The 21,607-nt window shown below is 38.4% G+C and overlaps 1 protein-coding gene across 4 annotated transcripts in view; it reads left to right on the top strand.

Annotated features, from left to right (window-relative positions):
• NOL4 (nucleolar protein 4) overlaps window positions 1-21,607 on the top strand; it is a 201,349-nt gene that overhangs the window by 103,263 nt on the left and 76,479 nt on the right. For all 4 annotated transcript variants that reach the window (XM_037381296.1, XM_037381297.1, XM_037381298.1 and 1 more), the window contains exon 6: window positions 12,444-12,727. In XM_037381296.1, coding sequence (XP_037237193.1) covers window positions 12,444-12,727 — 284 coding nt within the window. The remainder of the gene's footprint in view (window positions 1-12,443; window positions 12,728-21,607) is intronic.

Consider the following 21,607-nt stretch of genomic DNA (forward strand, 5'->3'; position numbering starts at 1 on the left):
ATAACAACAAGCATTTCTGTTAAGTGCTCTTGCTCTAGGCTGCCCCTTCCTCCCCTAGCTAGCTTTGTAACTGAGAATATCATCTGTGGGCAGGATACTTTGTTTACCAGGAGTAGCCTGCTGGTTTCCACACAGAGTTCTGTTGGGGCAGCTCAGCAAATGGTAATTTCTCACAATTTTATTCCCCCCCTTCATTCTCAGCCAATCCCATATTATAAGAAGACCAAGCAGGTATTGCAGTTGGACTCTGGTATGGTTTTATTCTTTCCCTTTCTAGTGCTCTGACCTTTAACAACAAGCGGTACATAAATTGTCAGAATTTTAGTGAGAATAGGACTGATTTGCTGTGATTAAAACATTCTTAATTTTCATCAGTAATGGTACCTCAGCAATACTGTAAAGCACAGGAAAAACACGTGCTGCAAACACTCTGTGTGTGGACTGTCCCATTGCTGAATCCTGCTGGGCTACCAAAAGCCTTTAAGTGAATTAGAAACATGAACTAGTTATTTTCTTTCTTGAGAAATCTCTCCAGTCTGCAAAGAACTGCAAAGCAGTTCATGGATTCTCTCTGAAAGGTGGTGTTCTGTTTGCTCTACTTTCTGGCCTTGTTGAGTAGTCTGGTTTTGGGGCTGCCTCTCAGTGATGTTTCAGCAAGGGCAAACCGACGGCCTTTAATGAGAAGAAAGTTTTTGAAAGTTACTAAAATAGTATTATGACCGAGAAGCCATAGTGTTTCTGTTGGCATTAGCATCTCAGAAAGGAACTGTAAAATGATGGTCTTCATGCAAATGTTTTCAAGCATAAATAGTTTTCAACTTTTCCCATTTTTCATTTACACTTTTGTTCAATGCACCCTCTCATATTTGCTCTGCTCCCCGCCAAGCGCAGATTGCTGCATTGCAGTGGGAGGGAAAGTTCGAAACAAGAGAAGCATTACTTAGTCAGGTGGCTTGGCAGTGAAGGTTTCAAGTGCGCAGTGAGGAATGGCAGTGGATGTGCCAGAACCATCTATAAGGTACTTTGGGCTTCGTGAAGTTTGTGGACATTGAACCATAGTTACTTGGTTTGCAAGAGATAATGCGCTGACAGACCATCTAGCAAAATCATTTATTTTTGTCTTCAGATACCTCTTATTCTAGTCCATTTTTAGACAAATGCTCAGCTATATTTTGGGAATTGTAAAAGAATGTATTGACTTTGATGTCTGTGCTTAAAATAATTTCTGAAAAGGAAAGAGCATGTTTTATCTTTGCCAAAAGTAATTTCTGAAAAGGAAAGCATGTTTTGATTTTGCCAGTCAAATGGGGAGTCAACATGTCTATCTGTAGTGTTATGAGGTGGTTGGGTTTTAAAAGTGGTGAATTTAATGAAGGCAGAAGAGACCTTGTTGTAGTATTAAAACCTCATGGGAAGTCTGCTGTCTTCTGCTTGATATCACACAATTGGTGGCAGAGACCTAAAATCATGGATGTTTGTGGACAGAGTTTGTGAATTTGCCATTTTTCAACCCAAGATATATTACATGATTTGGGATTCTGCTGTCCTGGACCCTGTGATTTCTTGGTAGGAAAAAAAAAGTAACTACTGTAAACTTCCAAGACTATTCTAGTGCCATGCATATGATAATGCCAGTGCATCTTTCATGGCAGTTTTGGCATTTACTATGCAGACAGATTTTTCAGACTGATGAAGGGAGGTCAATCATCAGCACTGTTTATCCCCGCCCCCCCCCCCCCCCCCTTTTGTTTGATGCTGTAGTTGTAATCAACAAGCTAGGGAGACTTGCAATATGCTTATGTTCTTTACCTCAGTAGCAATATTTTGTTCAGGTAAAGCTTCCTTAGCACTGATGTCTGTTGTCAACTTTTGCATTCTGGTGTTTGGGCTGGTGCTTAGCTTTGTGGATGCTGAATATTTTTAACTTTCACTTGGTACAGTGAAAAATAATACTAGGAAAACACAATGGAACGTAACATTTTAAAATGATTGCTTGCTGGATGGAGAAAGGCCATCAGGTTTGTTATCAAGTGTTGCCCCGTGTGACCAGAATACTGTTTTCACTCAAGCAGTGAGGAGGCCACTTACTGCAGTTACCAAAGGCATACTCAAATCAGGAGACAGTAATGTACATGCTGCCATGGGCATCCATAAGCATTTTAAAGTGATACAATAAAAAGCAAACTGAATTGAAAAGGGACATATAATTTATATCACTCAAACATACTTATTTGCTCAAGTTTGTAACAGCAGCTTTCTAAGCTCTGGAATTCATCGAATTTCTAAACTTGCAGTTTAGCTGTAACAAAATGATTACACTTGACTCACTGACACTCTGTCTCAACAAAAATGTAAATTACATCACAGTCATTAAATAAGGAAATGGCAACCCTAATGGAGTCTTAAACTTGGATGTTTAGTGTTCTGACTTCTCAGGTTCACCAATTCCCTAATATATCAAGGAAGTTTTAGTTCACTGTCGGTAATGCCAGAACTGTGATGAAGTACAAAGGATGTGATTTCCTTCTTCACAGTCACATACTTTTCTTCTAGTTTTTCCCAATTACATGTTTATTACCTACTTTTAAACTGAATTTCAGTATTTGAATATCAGAGGTACTTATTTTACTCTGCTGACTTACGAAATTTTTCTGAAACCATGTATGTTAGTGTGACTGGAGAGAAGTGCTTGGAAAGGATGTGACAGAATTATTCTAGAGTGAAAACCAAATCTTTTGTAAAAGCCAGTTGATTTTACTAACATTATCAAATGAAAACTAGAAAAAATTATGAACATGGTAAGAAATGCTTTCACGTCTCGTTATGAAGCATTTTTCATGTCCTAGCTTTTAGTATGCAATTGTAAACAACAATAAAATGGTTTTAATTTACTTGATTCAATTCTTTAAACTCTACTTCTCTGTGTAAAAATATTTTTTTAAAAAATGCATTGCCATTTTTAAATCATGAACTCTAGAGGTACAAACCTGATCATGCAGGGTCTAATGAATCTGAACTATTTGTAGAAATATTATTACTGGAAGTTATGCAGTCAACTCAAACTATTTTCATTATTTTAGAGGTACCCAAAATACTGGGCTGACAGGGCATTTTTAACGTAGTTACTCTTTGTTTTATGCACCTAAATAGCAATGTTATAGCTACGGAGACTGCTTCTACATTACAAATATATATAATTACATATGTACATGTAAATGTACATGTAAATATATTACAAGTAAAGTAAAAAATGCTTGCAAGTCTTCAGAATGGTTCAAAAATGAAACTTAAAATATAATAGCAGTGTTTGTTGAACTGCAGAACTCTTGGTTTTCCTACATTTGGGCATATATAGATAACTTTTCTCAATGCTTTTCTGTTCTTTTGTTGGGTACGTAAGATTTTTTTCTTATTTCTGCTTCGTTGTAGTCTTCTAGTGGTAGGCAAAATATTAACAGGCGTATGATTTTTTTCATATTTAAAGAGGAAATTTCTGCTCAGTTTTCTGCTAGGTATATAGCAGACAGGCAAATGCAGCAGTTTGTACTGTAAAGTTTGGGAGCCCAAGTCAGATTTTGGGTTAAATGTTGCTAAGAATGTGTGAAGCTCAAAGCACCATTTCTGTTTGCTCTTAAGACTTGCCCCTTTCTCTCCCAGTCTTACTGATGGAGTGGGTGTAACGAGCCTTTCTATAGCCTTGCTGCTTTTATGGAAGAGCAGGCAGCAGTTTGCTGAGGGGGTGCAGAGCTGTCAAGCGATCATTTATCTTGCTTGTGCTCAGGGCTTCACCCCTCCAGAAGAAAGTACAGACTGATATCACTCTGTGAACCCACTCAACACACTAAAGCTGGTAGGCTAAATTTTAGACTTTTAAAGGGCTTTATTTAAAATGACAGTATTTGGGGCATCCAGTCTGCAGAGTATTTCCTCTACTGACTCCAACTTGATCTTTCCTCTTTGCTTTTGTCTTCTGGTTACATCCTAATTAAGTAAAATGCATCATCACACACATGCACTAGGTCCAAGTGGTAGATAGGTTTAATGTAATTCCTTTCAGCCCCATTTGGATTGATTTTTAGGCACCAAACATGCACCTATGTGTTACTCTTTTGTTTGTTGCTGGCACTGCACCAGATACTTCTTGCTGCCGGGAACGGTGGCAGCTCCTGCTGCCCACAGCAGCCTTTCGCTAGAGCAGCATTAAGCCTCTTCCATGCTGGGCAGGGAAGAGAAGAGGGTAAGATATCTCCTAGGTTACCTCTTTTTATGTTAAAGAAAAGGCTTTATCTTTCGCCTTCTTAACATGTTGCAGTCTCAAATATCTTTGTCACTGGTATGTTCTGTACACGGTTGGAATTTTAGTGAATCTCAAAAGTCAGAGTTAGTCTGTCCTGAGCCCTGCTTACTTGCTTGTCTCCCAGTCTTCCTCAGTTCCTAGCTTCATACCAATAAACTGCTCTGAAGTCTTGTTTGGGATGAGTCATAAGGCAATATATCTGGCATCATTCATGTGATATCGGGCTGAGGACTTGTTCCTGCAATGCTTGTCCAGAGATGGAGCTCTAAGCCACATTCTCAATCCCAGATATCTTGGCTGTCCAGTATGATCCTATAAGCAGCATGAAAACTTTTAGAAGAATTGCAGGTTTTCTGTATTAAGAACTGCTTGACAGAGCCTTTGTCACAAAAGGTGCCCTAGAGGTTTCTCCTGAGTAAAGGGAAAACCAGAGATTTTTCTCCCAAGGGGCAATGAGGGCTGTCTTTTGAAGTAGAAATGTCAAAGCACAAGTACAAACTAGATGCATTGTGATAATAAAAATAGTATGCACCCGGTGAGCTATTTAATTGGTTATTTACATGTGCAGTAGTCTCCTAGTAGCCATTCTGCTTCATCTCTTTGTGTATATGCAGGGACAGTAGCTCTGCAGGCAAAGTAAGCATGCAGTCACTCATGAATCTTTATAAATGAGCCCTTCTAGAAAACTGTGACTAACAGGAGAGTACTATTATTTCTCTGATAGTTGCTGATGGAGTGGCAGTTGCTCACTCTTCTGTTATTAAATGTTATAATTAATAACATATCTGCCTGTTTTGTGGCACCAACAAGAAGAGACATTTACCCATGGAAAAACTGTGAATTACTGGGGCAGTTGTTTAATAATGAAATAAGATTTACAGCCTGGCTAATGCCGATTCCACTGTGTATGTGCATGTGTATATCAAATTTACTGTACTGTTGTTGACAATACTAAGGATTAGTTTTGTAGTTTGCTTTTGTTCCTTTTTCTTTTCATAAATGCATGCAGTGAGTGATGATATGAAGTAGCTCCTGACTTACTGCTCCATCACTGAAGACACCAGTGAGGGACTCATTGATTGGCATCACACTGAAACTAATGGACATTCCAGGTTCAAATGTCCATGTAGTGAGTTCCATAGCTGAATTCACAGAAGCCAACCACATCAGGAAAGCTATCAAAAGAAAAACATAAAATTGTTGATGTTGGTGAGGTTAGCTGAAGAGGACGATTAACACATGTTATTGTAGTGGAGCAAATGCAGTCTCACTGCGAATGAAGGCACTGAACTCTGTGCACATCACCTCACTCTGTATTCTAGAAAGCTTCTTGCCAGCCTCTTAATTCCTGCCTTGTTTCTTTGACACAGCACTGACATTTTAGTGGAAACAGAAATAGTGGCAGTAACTTTTTGGAGGAGCAGAGAAGGGTGCTTGAGATTTACATAGTACAAAGAGAGACTGGATATTTTCATGGAAATCTGTTGAGTATCAGTAGGTTACTGGAAACCAAATCCAACTCAGAAAGACCTTGAGCTGAAAATTATTAAGGGCTCAGCAAGCCATAGAAGGAAGAATTGTATCTGCTTGCCTTATTGTCTTCCCTAAACATCTCCTAATAGCCACTGCTGGAGATAGGATATTGGACTAAACAGATTTTTGATCTGACCAACTATGGCCATTCCAATGCTTTACAAAAAGACGAATAATAGAGGGTGTGAAATCACCTTTATACCTACATTAGTAGAACCTCTTCTCTTTATCATAATATGAAAGGAAATAGAGAAGATGAATAGAAATAGTTGATTTTGGCTGACTTTTAAGTTATCTATTGAACTTGTGCTTGAAACATGACTTGTGATGTAAATGAAGCGTAACCGAATACATAACTGTGACAAATTGGTATTAAACAGTCCTTGTGAAAAATGGTGGGAGTGAAGTGTGACCTCGCGTTTTTATCAGTTAATTTAGAAAGTCTCTATAATTATTTCATACTACAGAATTTTCTGTGAGTCAGCACCCTGCACCACTTTTTGTCTGATGCATGGTGTTCCTCTCCCAAAACTGCCTGCCGTCAGTTGCTGCCAGTAGAGCATTTTTTTCAATAGTTCCTGTTAGGAAGGTTTGCTAGCATTCCTTGGGTTTGTGGAGTTACAGAAGGAATGTAACTTAGTTTTAAATGTTTGCTTATGTAGCAAATATTATTTTCATTAAAGTTGTGTTTTAACATAGAAAAGATAAAACACTTGCATGACTGAAGCCAAAGGTTAAAAAAGAACAGCACAGTAACTAAAGTGTCTGGAGTCTATCGGTCTTTGGTCTGCAGTGCTGTCTTTTGCAAGTGATCCTGTTCAAATGAAACAGAATCCTATAGGGTGTAAGGCAGTGTTTAGCAAGGTCTGGGCTGGTGATGTCCAGCCCAAAGAGATTAAAGCAACCTTCATCGTACAGGACTTTGGCAGACGATCTTTAAGAGTGGTTTTTATGACAGTCTGCACTTCCACAGCCAGAAACTTCGGTCTCACTCATCCCACTCATCTCATTCACATCCCATCTCCTCCTTTTAGAAAGTGCAGTTACCCACCTTACAGTAACTGCTGCTCTCAGAGATGCTGTGTTGACAGGTAACCCACTCAAAGTGTTCGTTTAACCTGGGTGCATACTACTTTGGAGTCTGCAGGCATCAGTGTCTGTTTGGGCTGCATATGTGGCCCTCTCTGCTCTCTGCTTCATAAAGCAGGAAGTGGCCCCAACGATCGCCTAGTTTACTTAGTGTGATTAATTGGACTCATTATCACCAGGAATGGTTTTGACTTGTTGAATGCCCCCGTGTAGTCAGAATATCTCAAAAGAGCCAAAGGTGCTATGAGGTTAATTGCCTTTCCCACATTTTTTTTTCTTCTAAATTCTAGTTAAAGTAGGCTATCTGCCTTGTTTCATGGCAAAAAAGGGGAGCTGTGTTAGAGCTGCTTTGGTGTCACGGGGCTCTTGCTTCATGCTTAGTGTTGGTGGAGGATTCCTTAGCTCCCTGACCCATCACCATGTTGTCTTCTCAGCAGATCTGAGCTTCCGTGTGGCTGTGTGGTTGCACGAGTGTGCCACACTACTACTGTTATTGCTGAAGGCCAACACTATGGATTACTGACTACTAAAATATGCAGTAAGTTTCAGGTAGCTGAAATCTCAGCTATATAAACTATTTAAGCATACTCTAAGTATTAATTGAATTCCTGCCTGGGAATTAATTTGAGAGAGGGAGAGGATTTATTGAGAGATCTGTCTTCATGTGGAATGGCTTGTTGACTTCTTCCCAACTTTCCGGCAAGGAATATGAAAAGTCTGTTTGATTTATAGTATGAAATTGATTGCTAAGAGTAGTGCAAGAGATCCTTTAAAACATCTGGAAATTTTTCTCTCAAGGAGACAAGTGAGATTTATATATATGTACCCAGGTTTGAGATTCACAGTACTTCAATGACACTTAAATCAGAGTTCAGATCTTAAATTTGTGCTCTCAGAAAAAATGGTGTTTGAAGGACTTGTTATTCCATCCAGATTTGCTGCATACTTCAACTTGCTTTCCTTTGAAAAAACGCTCTTACTGAGAATGGTGTTGAGCATTTGACATATCTGGTCTGAAGAGTTCTCTCTGGGTGGAAGAACTGTATTTTAACCTGTAACAGAAGAATCTTGAATCCTAACAGTGTATGTTGTTTGCCCATTCATAAACCTAGGCATTACTTGGTAGGAGAACACAATTCTATAAATTAAGATCTGGTTTTCTGCTCTAAATCAGAGTGCCCTTAAACTATCAACTGCTACAGAAATCACCTTGCAGAATCCAAGGTGTTAAATACAAAGAAACTGGGTTTTGGCAGAAGTTTAGACCATGGAAATGCAAATGTTTGTGGCAGTTAATTGAAATGAAGGATGCAACAGTTTTGAGAATCAAAACTCATATTCAGAGCATCTGTTTACTTGGGCTTTCTTTGGCATTGTCTATTCCACTATTTCCAAGTTTTCTTCAAAAGCAGGGGGAGAAGCTAACGCAGTGGTGGCTGCAACAAGCCTGGAAAGTTTTCTCTCAGGAGCCTGGACTTCTCAGTTGTGCAGAAACAAAGCTAGTGCCACTTTGTGTCTAGCAGACCTCAAGGGGATGTAGAAGCTCTAATGCAATGGGATGAATAATAAGAAACTAACTTGAAGTAGGAAAATTACTGCGGTTCTTGTTTTAAGAATTATCCCTAACACTGAGAGTACTTGGACTGAAGGTGTCCAGAGGGTGTTGGTCAGAGCAGAGGATCAGCGTGGAGCTCTGTGCAAGGTGGGAGAAGGAGATCTCGACATCAGGAGGTTTAAGAAGTACTCGTCCATGATTGAGAAGTCCATGCCTAAGCCTGGACAGTACTCCTTGCTTCAGGAAAGCGGCTACTGCCCAGTCCAAAGACACCTTCCCTCTGCTCTTCAAGTCTTTCTCTGAGGGGTGGTGGTCTTTAATCCCTGAGGCAGGATCTGTGCGTAGGTGAGGCACCAGCTGGCAGTTTTCCAGAAGTGAAGCACATAACACATTTTGCAGTCAGACTCTCCCTTTTCAGGCTTAAGTAACAAAACCAGTTGTAGTTGTGCTTCCAGTCTTCCAGCATCCTGGGATACGGGCTTGATAAGTGCACAGTTTCTAGAGACGTGTCCTGCCCAGAGCAAACCGCAGCGTTTGATGAGGCTATCATATGCTGTCATGGCTGATGCCTGCGGATAGCTGCGGCCCTGGGAGGTGCTGAAGGCGTGAGTTGGTCACACCTCCTGCCCCCCGGAGAGGCAGCTGCCACCAGGGAGGGTGGTCCAAGGAACAGGTCTCCAGGAAACCACCTTGCCCCTTGGCAGCTGTGAGGGCCTGCAGTCTCTGCGGGCTCAGGAGCTGGGGGTGGCTCATCCCAGCAGCCGTGAGCAGGGCTGGCACATGTTGGGGCAGTGGCTGCCCATGTCCAAGGGTGAACGTGCCTTTCCTCTCCTGGGCCGGACCCTCCTGCCTTTTTCCCCAAACCAGTTATTCCTGATATGGTCTGTGTTTCTGATACCTCAGAAATTCTTGCTTTAGAGTAGTCTTACTCTTGGCAAAAATAGACCAGCTGCCCAGGGATGGTAACATCTGTAAGGAACTACTAGCACTAAACCACTGGATTTTTTTCTTGATTTCGTTTATGGCAGCACATATGTATATTTACTTGGCAAAAGTGTGATTTATAGCCATTGTAGCCATTCTCCTGAACATCCTGACTAGACAATAGCTCCCATCTCTAACAAGCAAGGTTAAATGACTGTAAAAGCAGGTCTTTGACTTTATGGTAGAAACCGAGTTTCAAGTAACTGAGCTTTTGCTAAGTAAAGACAAAAATAATGTAAATACTATATTATTGTTTCAAAGTACTGTGATGCTTGACCATGTTTATTCAGCACAGGAATTTTTCAACGGTTGTGTTTTAGAAAAAATATGAAAAATGTGGTTGGTTTTCTTTCTTCTGTATTGTAACATTCTCACACATGTGTAAGTTTTAGCTGTCAGCCATTAATCATACAGGGAAAAAAAAAAAAAAAAAGTATTGTTATTCATGATTACAAGGGAAAACTAATAGCCTTGTTTTGGACTTGGTTGTTCCTGAATCTGGCTCTAGGCATAGCTCTCTTCCTACTCCACCATTCCCATTTAGCCATCTATGTCCTAGTAGTGACTGCTCTGCACTGCATGGCCCAGAACCTTCAAGTGCAGGTGCACAGAAGTTCCCTAGGGATCAGAGTTGTGTGCTGCAGAGTAGGCAGTACCCCCAGCTTTTAGGTGGGTCTCTGCATCCTCTTGTTACTCACTTGTTTCTCTCTGTACTCCAACAGCAGGGAATTTTCTGAGCCGTTCAAAGGGAGGAGCATCCCTCAGTCAGTGACCAATTCAGTAATTGATTTAATTAATTTGAAACTGTCACTTGTTAAACTGATAATCAAGGAGCCAATTACCTGTTAACAGTACTAAATACAAATCAGCAGTAACCAAAGTGCTTCTCTGTTAAACAAAGAAATCTGAATTTCTTTCTGATATCTCAGCTTTTAAAATTAGTTGTAAATATGGCTATTTTCTTTAAAAAAAGCAAAGACCCAATATTAGTATGCCATTTTCTAGTTCAGAATAATAAAATTGCGTATTTATTTCTGAAACTGCATTTAGAATTTTAACCTTTTTAGTGTGTTATGGCCTGTAAGACATAAGTCTCAGGGCATGATAGAAAGTTTATTAAGGATAAATCATGCTCACCCTCTTCATTTACAGAGCTGAAATCCTCAAGCAGTCCTAGGTTTTTAAATTAGAACATTTCCATTCCTGTGTTGCAAGTCGGGTTGGTGCACACATTTAAAAGTCTTATTCTAGGAATATTATGCATTTTATTGTGTGTGCATTTATATTTGTAGAAGGTAATTTAAAAGTGGTCCATACCAAAACATAGCTTTATTTTTTATTGCTGCCATTAATTATAGAGCATTTTGTAAACCAAAAAAGTGTTCCTTAAATAAAAGCATTTTAATTAAGTTTTTTTAAATTATGTATTTGCATTATACTAGATTTATTTTTACAGGTTTACAAAACAAAGCAATTTAGAAAAATATGTTCAGAATGTGTGCCCAGTCCTGTATACTTCATGACATGACAGTGTTGGATGTGTACAGCGAGCAAGCCACTGATGTAGGATGGCTTGTCAATGGCTCTCTGAGTACTTAATTGAATTAGATCATTACCCATTTATACAATACTTTATTCACTTTTAAAATTATGTTCTGAGGGCACTGAATAGTTGTTTTTTACTGTATTAATGATGGAGAGTCAACAATATGATTAATCATGTTGTTTCAAGCATGAGTATTGCTAAGCCCATCCTTTAAAGATAATGTGTCTGATACTTATTTTTTTTTCATTCCATGTATATATAAATGTGTTTGTTTCTTTTCCATGCAAGTTGTTTAGAAGAGCATGAGAGCAGATGGTATATTAAGGTACTAATACATTAAGGTCCATCTCATCCCGTATCTCCAATTTCAATCTGTATGTGTTCCTGGCTGCTAACTCCCTGGTTTTGTTTCCAGCTGCTTCTTCCCACTGTCTGTGATAAGCATAGGCTTGTAGAGCCCTAGGCAGGTGTTTGCACCATTAGCAAAACCATATAAGTTGCCAGCAAAAAGGTGCTTTAGAGAGCAAGAAGTAAGGCCAAATTCTGCTGCCAATTGGTCCATTGAAGGATGAATTGTTCTACTAGATAATCTTTTGGCACCCAGGCTGTTCAGAATTAAAGGACTGAGTAGTAGCACAGGTTGCAATTTCCAGTGCTGACAAACACAGTATACACAAGCCCATAAGCATGTGAAGACACAGATTAATCATACATTTCAGCTGTAAAATCTTAGGGGTAGCAGCAACACATCCAGAGTTTTCAGGTGTAACTTTCAGGTTGATGATTTAATCCTTTATTGAACAGTATTTCTAAATACAGTATGACACACAATGAATGAGCAAAGGGATTGAGCACCCGAACAAAATGAAGAGAGGATCTTTCTTTTTGGAGTCAGCTTTTCCAGTATAATCTCTACTGCCAGCAGTGAATACATCAGATGTATTTACATCGTATCTGTGCAAGAGGGTGTTTATGGATATGACATATGCTGCTCTGCACCCTTAAAACCTGAGAAGTAGATTCTCTCTCAGTACCATGTGCATCTCTGTTGATTTCAGAAATATGCAATACTGCAATAACGAGTATGGTACAAGAATCTAAATAGATACATAGACATATGGACAGGCAGATGGATTAAGGCAGACTTTGTCACTTTGTCCCTAAAAATCCTTTGTGATACTTATCTTTTGTGTACACAGTGACACTAAGGTGTCAGCCCAGATAATTTCCCTTAACTTAGTAATATTTTATGGATTTACATAAAGTTTTTACTTGAAAACATGGAGGAGTGTGTGTGCACATTTTGCAGAAATGTACTGGTGCTAGTAATATAAACAATTTTCATTCTATTTTGAAAACATTTTGAAGGTATAAATTATGTTTGAACTGGACAGAGATGATGATGTGGCATGTGACTGAAAATATATATTTTTTAATAGATGATTCAGCCGCAGAGAGTTTTAATGGCAATGAGACCGTGGGACACAGTTCCAATGCTTCAGGGGGAACACACTGCAGGGAGATGGCAGAAACCAACAGTAATGGCAAAACAAATCTGGAGCAGGATGAGCAGCCTCTGAACCTGAGTGACAGTCCCCTCTCTGCTCAGCTGACTTCAGAATACAGACTAGATGATCACAGCAGTAATGGAAAGAACAAATACAAGACTCTCCTAATATCTGATCTCAAGATGGAACGGGAGGCAAGAGAAAATGGAAGCAAGGTAAGATGCTTCCACATGCTCCAGATATGAAGTGTGTAGCTTAGAAAAGGAAAAGATTTATGAGGCCAAACCGAAGGTTATTCCCCTTAATGCAATGTGCCTAATGTTTGTCACATCATTACTCAAATGCTATACATAGATTTGTATGCTCTGTTATACATATACGATGCATACGTACATTAAGTGTATGTGGATGTACATGGGTGAATACATATATATAGGCGTATATATTGTGCTGACACACTGAAAAAAAACAGTGCAGTTCTCCATCAGGCATGAATTTTATCAGCCCATTTATTGAGAACTGTCTACGTTACCCATTTGAAAAAAAATAAGTATATTTAAATATGTATATAATGTGATACATATATATGTATACATACTGAGATACATATATCTATGTATATTTATAGATGACCATCTCGTTACATGTATTACATATCTGTAGAATGAATCTGTATGAATGCCAAGTGTGTATGCCCAAGCCGATTACTACATGTGAATTCTCAGCATCTGAAAGGAGCTGGTTTGCTTCCTTCCTGATTGTTTGTGTTATGCAGGCACCTAACCTGAATTAAAAATGACAAGTTTGCTTTAAGAAGCTGTAAATCTGTAATCCCCTGAGGGCTTTTCTCTGTGGTTTCCATCATGTGGGTAAGGAGAAGCAAGGGTGGCTATATTGTATATGAAGATGGATCCTATAGATCAGGTATACTAACTTTCTAGGAGGGTGTTGAGGGAATACTGTAGGGAGGGTGAAGAAATGTCCTTTATCATAGAATTTAGCCATTTATCTTATTGGTGACAAGTTCCTGGTTTTTATCTGATAACTCCCAACCGGACTGCCACTTTTACAGCAGCAATAATAGGATGTGAGTACTGGATCCAAGTACTATTAATGCTAGTCACCAGCTTTCAGTAGCCCACCACAAAATTACCTGACAACATAGATATGTTTTGAATGGCCACATTTTTTGCACAGCTTTGCAATAGGAGTGATAGGGAAAATCGCTTTTTCTAGGTATATCCAGAAAGGGATTGTACATGACTGATGTCTAGAGAACAGCATTTATTGATGTTAAAGTTTTAACTCCCGTCTTCATTGCCTGTGGAGTAAAAAAAACCAACAAAAACCCCTTGAAATTTATTTTAACTCATGTATCTGGTTTTGGTGGGTAGAAGAAAGCTCTCAAGACCAAATGGGAGATCGCTAGTCTTTTTTGGCCGTTCCAGTTTAGCAAGTCATGTATCCCAAAACCTTCTCCATAAAATCTTTATGAAAAACTGTTTATCTGCATTGAATATTTTTGTTTTGACAAACTTTCGTTTCATTGAAAATGTTCTGAAGATCTCTAGTCTCTGAGTGCACGCATATTGCAGTGCTGGATTCACTCAGTACTTTGTTGCACAGTGAGTCGCAAACTCTCTAATACGAAATGGTATCTTCATTTGCTTCAGGGCACATTGTTCCAGTGAACCTTTTATAAGCCAGTCACCCAAATATTGATAGACACACAGGCTCTTTTGCCTAAGGTACACTTCAGTTACTGCCATTACTCTTGCAAATCAGGAATAAGCTTGGTGAAGAAATGGAACAGTTTTACTGTGGAACTCATTTATAGCTAGGACAAGAACATTAGTCTGGTGTTACATTTCTAATTTTAACCAGTTCCAACTCAGATGCAAAAAAAAAAAAAAAGTATCAAAAAGTGTTAAAAATCTGTTTGTAATGAACTGAGATGACAGTCAAAGCCATCTTATTGTTATTCTACAAATTTTAAGAGGCCTGAATCATCCCCCACATCGATACATTCTTTCATCACTCACTGTCATCCTACCCACTCTATACTGCAAACAATATGCAGATTTGTCTCCCTTTTTTGTACTAGTGAAACTCATTTTGATGTTTACAGTTCATTTAAGTATATGATTTATTAGGTATACAGTAAAGATTATTAAATATGGAGTGCAGATTTCAGGAAGAACACACTACTGAGACAAAAAATTGTCACAAGGTTTTTAAGCTGAGTGTAGAGTAAAATAACGTTTTTGTGGCCAATTTCATATTTTACAGATTAATTCTACTCTTACTTTTTACATTTAAAAAAAGTTACAGAGTATTTTTAGAAGGAACAAAAAACATCAGTGTATTAGAATAGAATGGGACTGTACAGCATCTCAGTGTTTCATATGCATATATATACACTCATATAAATCATTACTACTGCTTTACCTTAAGTGGTATCTTACATGCTAAAGAGTCAGATAATGTTTTACAAGCCCTAAACCTGATCAAGGAGATCCTCTTGCCTTCCCATGGTGATTCAGGTTACTGGGCCCTTCCAGAAGAGTGTTCTGGCCGTTACTGAGCCGATTAATTTTGAACAATGCAGAAGATCAAACTCCTAGTTGTGTGCAGTACTCACCCTTGCCCACGTGCATACCGTATCACAAGGAACTAGCCAGGACTCCAATTCTCTGCCATAAAGGAAACAAAATAAAGGACAAGTAAGGTTAATAGAGTACTATAGTTTACTAGGAACCACATCTCACATATCCTTTTTACTCAGAATACAACAAGTGTATGGGTTGTTTTTTGAAGTCATCTAGGAATTCTCCCAGTGCTTTCGCAGCATCTAACCACCAAGCCATTCACAGTTATACAGTTATCAGGCATGATTAGACCTGAATAATGGCAATATTGGTAGTGATGGGTAAGCAAATGTGTTCAGTGTAACCTCTAATCATGTTTCATGAGAAAAATAATCTGCAGCATTCACCAAATATCAAATTGATATGCCATTTCTTATAATGTAGTATTCTTACAGTACCTTTATGTGGCAAAGAATTGAGAAAAGTTATGCAAGAAGCTAGCGAAGAAAATACCTGGTTTCTAAATGCAGGGGAAATATATTTTAATTATTGGGCTAACATTGCAGGAAGTAATACATCATACTTCCTCCAGCTTCTACCACAGCCCGTTCAGCCTGCAGATGATGTTACTTGCTCGAGATGGCAAGGACTCTGTGAAATCCAGAGTCAGAGGGCTGGAGCCGGGAAGATCTGTTGGCTGACATATTCCCTATCTGCTGCGTCTGAATCTCCTTTTTGGATACTGCATCATGTATGTTTTATTAAATTTGCAGCCACAGTTTATCTGGTCAACTTGTATCTGTTCTGACCTGTCACTAGGTCTAAAGATAACATATCAGAGCTGAATCTAGCCACAAAAAGACAAAAGACTACTTTTTTTTGTTGAAAATTATCAACATATTATACCTCCTGACCAAATCACAATTTTTTTAAGGGAGCTTATTTTTTTCTGGAAACAAGCAGTTTTGTTAAACTATAAGTATTTGCCTGTACAACACTGTTTACAAGAACAATACTTCATTCGCATGTGTAGAGGTGGGCTCCACTGTTTGACAATACAGTTCTGATTGATAGTTTTGTACATACTGCAGAAACATGATCAGAAGAAGCAGTTGAGATAAAAGCTGTAGTTTTCCCATCATATTTTCTTTGCAAATCTGACAGCTAATAGACAAATGTTTTGGTTTTTTAAATGGTTATTTCTTTGTGGAAGTTCAATATTTAGAATATTCATCTTGTCAGTACCTATTTGAAGCAATTATATGCTTATGGTATATGGAAGGCTTGCTAGATGGTGGCTTCAGTCTATGAAAGAGTCTTGGATGTCCAAAGAGGGTTACCTAACATTTCCCTAAAATCAGGTCTCTCTAATGTACACAGAGGAAATCATTAGTGATTTGTAAGAAATGTAGTTTTTTGGGAATAACAAATCAAGTCTTCTTGTCAGAAGAGACTCTGATGTAAGACTGGAGATCAGATAACCCTGTGAACAAATTTTAATTTTCCAACTATTAGGGTATACTATTTAAAGAATACTCTGTTCAGTCACTTCAGAATATGACTTTTAAAACTGATGTTGATAACACTCTTTAAACAGGTGTGATGTTTCAGTGGACAATGTAACTTTCCTCTTTGAATCCTCGGTTTCAGGCAGTGAGTATGTGTGGTAACCTCTGTGTAAAAAGACCACATGCCAAATGGAGTTGCCAAATTGTAACATAACCTTAAAATCTGGTCTAAATTGTGTTACCATTCACTGGAAAAATGTCATGCAATGAAAAATTTGGTATATACATATATGTAAGTATGTATGTATATATGTATATGTGTATGTATATACTTTATATATATGATTTTATTAAGCTGATATTAGGGAGCTCATCCTTCAATAAGATGGAGATGTTCACGGCAGCAGAACTTTCTACAACCATTCAGGGCTAAACTGAAGTCAGTGAAATTTTGGATAGCTGCACAAATATATACATAAATTTACCTTAACAGGTCTGGTTCTTTGTACGACAAAAGAGTTATAAAACTAATGTGTAAATGCTCTGCAAATGCAATTCTATGAATTCAAATAGTTAAGTGCACATATAGATTATTTTAGATTATTATATACTTACGTGTGAGACTGCTAGGTTTCTGTATGACCACAGTGAAGTCTCTGTAGCACTGAGATTTTTGATTTGTGATTCTTGTGTTATTGCTTTTTCCTAGACCATATATTTTATTTTTAAAATCTCATTATATGGCTTTATCTCTTTATCTTTTCTACATCATTTCATGAAATACAGCAAGCCCACTCCTTTGAAATGATGTCTCTTCTGCATTTGCATAACAAGGTTATTGTGATACAGTATGGGAAAACAGGTTTTGAGCTAACCAGCTGTACTTATATCATGCCATGTATCTTACCTGGATCAATAAATAGTTCATTATGTCTCTATTGCAAAGGATGTTCCTAATATGCAAAACTTCTGTTTGGGATTTCCCAGACAGAAACACATACTACTGATCATGAACGCCTGGGAGATATATTAAAGTAAGGTAATAAGGAGGACACATACCATGTGTCCATTTTGTCCAGATATCTACTAAGTGCAGGCAGTTGATTAATGTCTTTTTTCTTTTTACCAGACAAAATTTCTGATAGAAAAGCTGGACACCTCCAGGCCCTCTGTATGTATGGTAGGCTAAGTTAATATGCGTTATGTTTAGCCGAGTGTCTAATTGGCTTCATGGAGAAATGCACAAGATAATTAATATTTCTCTAAGTCTGAAAAGAAAAGCAAAGTTTTAAAGAAGAGAACAGTAAATAATTATTGCTGCATACAATGACCTTTAATTATACTACTGCATTCTAATGTTCATGTCATTATAGTTACAGTGGTTCACAGCAAGGCAGAGCTGTCATGTAGTTTCTAAAAGGAAGATCTTTCTGTCACTCCTTTAATGTTGGACGTTTAAAGTGTTTCTCAAGCTTTTTTCTTCAGCCTGATGTAAAGACCAGTCTTACCATCATGGGCCAGTGCCAGGGGCCATGTATTCCCAACTATTGCAACTTCAAACTGGTGCTGTAATGGATGCATTTACACTACAGCAGGTTAGGCTGGAAGGTTGTCCACTTATAAGACAGGTCCTGCTCTAAGAAGGTATTTAAAGACGGTAACATTGCATGGGATCTGAAAGGGGATGTGAGATCCTGGGTGAAGAGTCATTTAACATTCTGCATGATGCCCTAGTTAAAACTTTGGTCATCTTCAGTGGTTAGTCCAGCTGTAGAATCTCGTAACATCTCCTTTGCCAAAGCTCATCATTACAGAAGGAAGCCAGGCACAACTGTCCAATCAACCTGGCCTGAATATACAAATATACTGATTAGTCTGTTGTAACTTGCTGATGCATCGTCAATCCAGCTGTTTTCCGAAAGTACACATGAATTTAGCCACAGACAGACATGAACTCTGAGGAGTAAGGTAGAGTTTCAATATGTTCCTTTCTCTCTCTCTCATTTTTAAAGATATGATTGTATCTTAGGAAAATATGAAAGGTCATTCCTAATATCCAGGGAACATCATCACATCTGACACCGTGTCTCTGCGGCGCGTGAAGTCACTGTCTAGTTCCCCTTTGCCTATATTTTTAGTGCAAGTTCGCTTGGAGAAATGGTCAGTATATGAGGGAGCATATAGCATATAGCATGTAGAAGTGGGGTCCTCAGGAGTTACAGTGAGCTTTTATATAGAGCAGTAGTAGCTTATTGAGCCACTTAGTAAGAAATGTGTTAAAAAAATTCTTAAAGGACTGTGAAATAGGAGTGCATCTACTTGAAGCAAGAGGTAAAATACAGATTGTGGGAATTTGGCACGTTGAAGAACAGTGTTGGAGACATTCTTTTCTTTTTTTTCACTTCATAATGAAAACATTTATCATTTCTTTTTTTCTTTCATCATCGTTCATTATTTATATTCAAATGGCACAGACAGGTTTCAGCTGAATTGGAGCACATTGTCATATGGTTCTTACATGATATGATTACCTTAGCTCTAAGCAGGAAGGAAGGCTAAAAAGGGTAAGATAGAAGTGTGTCCTCCTCTTTTGAGGATACTAGTAAACTCTGCATACCGGGTTTTTTTTGGTTCAAAGAAAATGCCTTTTTGCCATTCTAGTTTATGGTGCCAAGTGCCCAAGTTACTGATAATGAAACTGAATTAGGAGCTAGTTAAGCCTTTCAGAAAGGAGTTTTTGACTCCAACTCATCCTCTCTGCAGAACTTCTCACTCATCTCTCTTACTTCAAGTTGGATCTTGCTACCTACGTATGGCATAAAAGGAAACTGGATTTTTGTTTTGTTTTGTTTTAATTGTTATATTTTATTTCATTTCCATAGCAGGACAGAAAGTGTCAAAGCAATGCCGTATTTTACGGACTGCTGTTTTGTTAATGAAAATATCTTAAGTGTCTGCAGTCCAGATGTTTGACAGCCTTATTTTATGTCTTAATTGTTAAGACTAGGAAGAGGCTTAGCGTGAAATTCTGTTTGCTACTGTAATGAATAACATATGAGGAGGGAAGCAAAGTGTGGTGAAAAGTATAGGCAGGACATTACAAAAGTTAGTGGTGTACTAGCGTTTGAGTAAACACCAACGTAAGAATGGGGCAGAATGCAAAGATAGTGCATGACATACACCCTGTGGAGCAGCAAGACATCAGCACAGACTAAAGCCTGCAGCTCCACAGGTATCCCAGCTTGCTTCCACCATTCCAACCACAACACCAAGGAGAAGATGGTGACTTCTTACAGCTGTGCCTTAATTGTTATCCTATAGATTCCAGCATTGCTGCTTTTCACTAAGTCCTTGGAAACAGTTTGTACTGAGATTCAAAAGTGAAAATGATAGAAGTGAACTGAAGTTGAAATCCACCCCCGCTGCCATCATGGTGGGTAATACAAGGCTACAACATCTTTTGGCTTGCACCTCACTTTGTTGGTGTGTGAAGGCAGGCTCAAATGTTCTGTTGAAGTATGCACCTTTTTCTTTCTCTGCTGTACTCAGGTTTGTGCAAAGGTAGTAGACATGCCAGTGTTTTTCACACCTCCTTGGGAGATAGATACACTACAATAGAGGGAGATAGGCCCCTTCTCTTCTCCTATGCATGGAAAATATTAACGAAAGGACAGAAAACAGTGTATGCAAGGAGTTTTGTCATCTCATTTTTCCCTACCCACTCACCTACACAAGTAAGACAAACTAGCCTGTTTTCTTTTTCCCTATTAACGCCTACTTCATACACAGGGGTTTTATAGGTTGGTGTCATTGTAAAGACTAAGTCCGTTATATTTTCCTCTACCATTTTTATCAATCACCTTGGCTTTACTTTCCCCCACTTTTAGAAAGGGAGAAAGCTGAGAAAATCACAATTTTACAGCTTCAAAAGTCAGTTTATTTGTTGTTTGGAGAAAGAAGTATAGTTCTATGAAGAAAAAAAGGTCTGTCTTCTTTTTTGCTGCTCTTTGATAGGGGAATTGTTATACACCACTGAGTACCTTTTTGGTACCAAAAAAATTATGTTATTTTAATAATGGTTTAATAAGCCTTTTCCTTGAAAAAGAAGTTGAATTTATAAAGCACTGGTTTTGTCCAGACTTGAATCTTCTGATTTTGGGAGTTACCCATAATAAATAGCAAAATAGAATGGTGTTATGAAGAGAGAAAACTACAGGTGCATGAAAAAATCAGTGCAGTGTTTGTCTAAAGATATGAATGCTTTAGCATTCTCTCACAGTCACATTCATCAAAGTCCTTTGTCTATGACAACATCAATTCTATGTTTAATTCTTCCCATTGGAAGTATATTTAGTAGCAGGTTTTCATGTTCAGTGAAAGCTCTTGAAAATGAAATTGGTTTCCTGCAGGGCATGCATTACAATGATGGAAATCCAGGTCAATTAAACTGAAGTTGATGATGCTACCCTAGATTTACATATCTGTAATGGAGAATACAGTCTGGCTCCAAATGCGTATGAAATCCCAGCTAATGTAGAACTGGCATGGAAAAGAATAACTTTTAATGCGACCTTTCATAAATTTTCTCAGAAGTTTTTTTTTTTAAAGGAACAAGTGCACATTGGTCAAGTATCAGACAGTGGTGCTGTTGATTCCAGATTGCATGTGTATTACTCACAGATCCAGCTGTCTATCTTCATTTACACTCACCTTTGGAGTCATTGGTCCCTCAAACTGAAACAGAAGCAGTTGTACCCAGAGGGGATGCAGGACTTTGTCCAACTTGATTTTAGTGGCTGGACATCTGTTCAGACAAGAGAGAAAGCTATCAAGTGCATCTGCGATCAGTGAGGTAAGGTGTACGAAATTACTACTTCCCTCCCTGTTTACAGCCAAGAACTTTTTGTAACTCAACAGCCCAGGAACCCAACTCTGTACCTTTCAGGCAAATTGCTGTTGACTTCAACCAGGGTTTGTTCCTGACAGATACTTGGAAGGC

This window comes from Falco rusticolus, chromosome 3 (genome assembly GCF_015220075.1).
Source record: "Falco rusticolus isolate bFalRus1 chromosome 3, bFalRus1.pri, whole genome shotgun sequence".
Taxonomy (NCBI): Eukaryota; Metazoa; Chordata; class Aves; order Falconiformes; family Falconidae; genus Falco; species Falco rusticolus.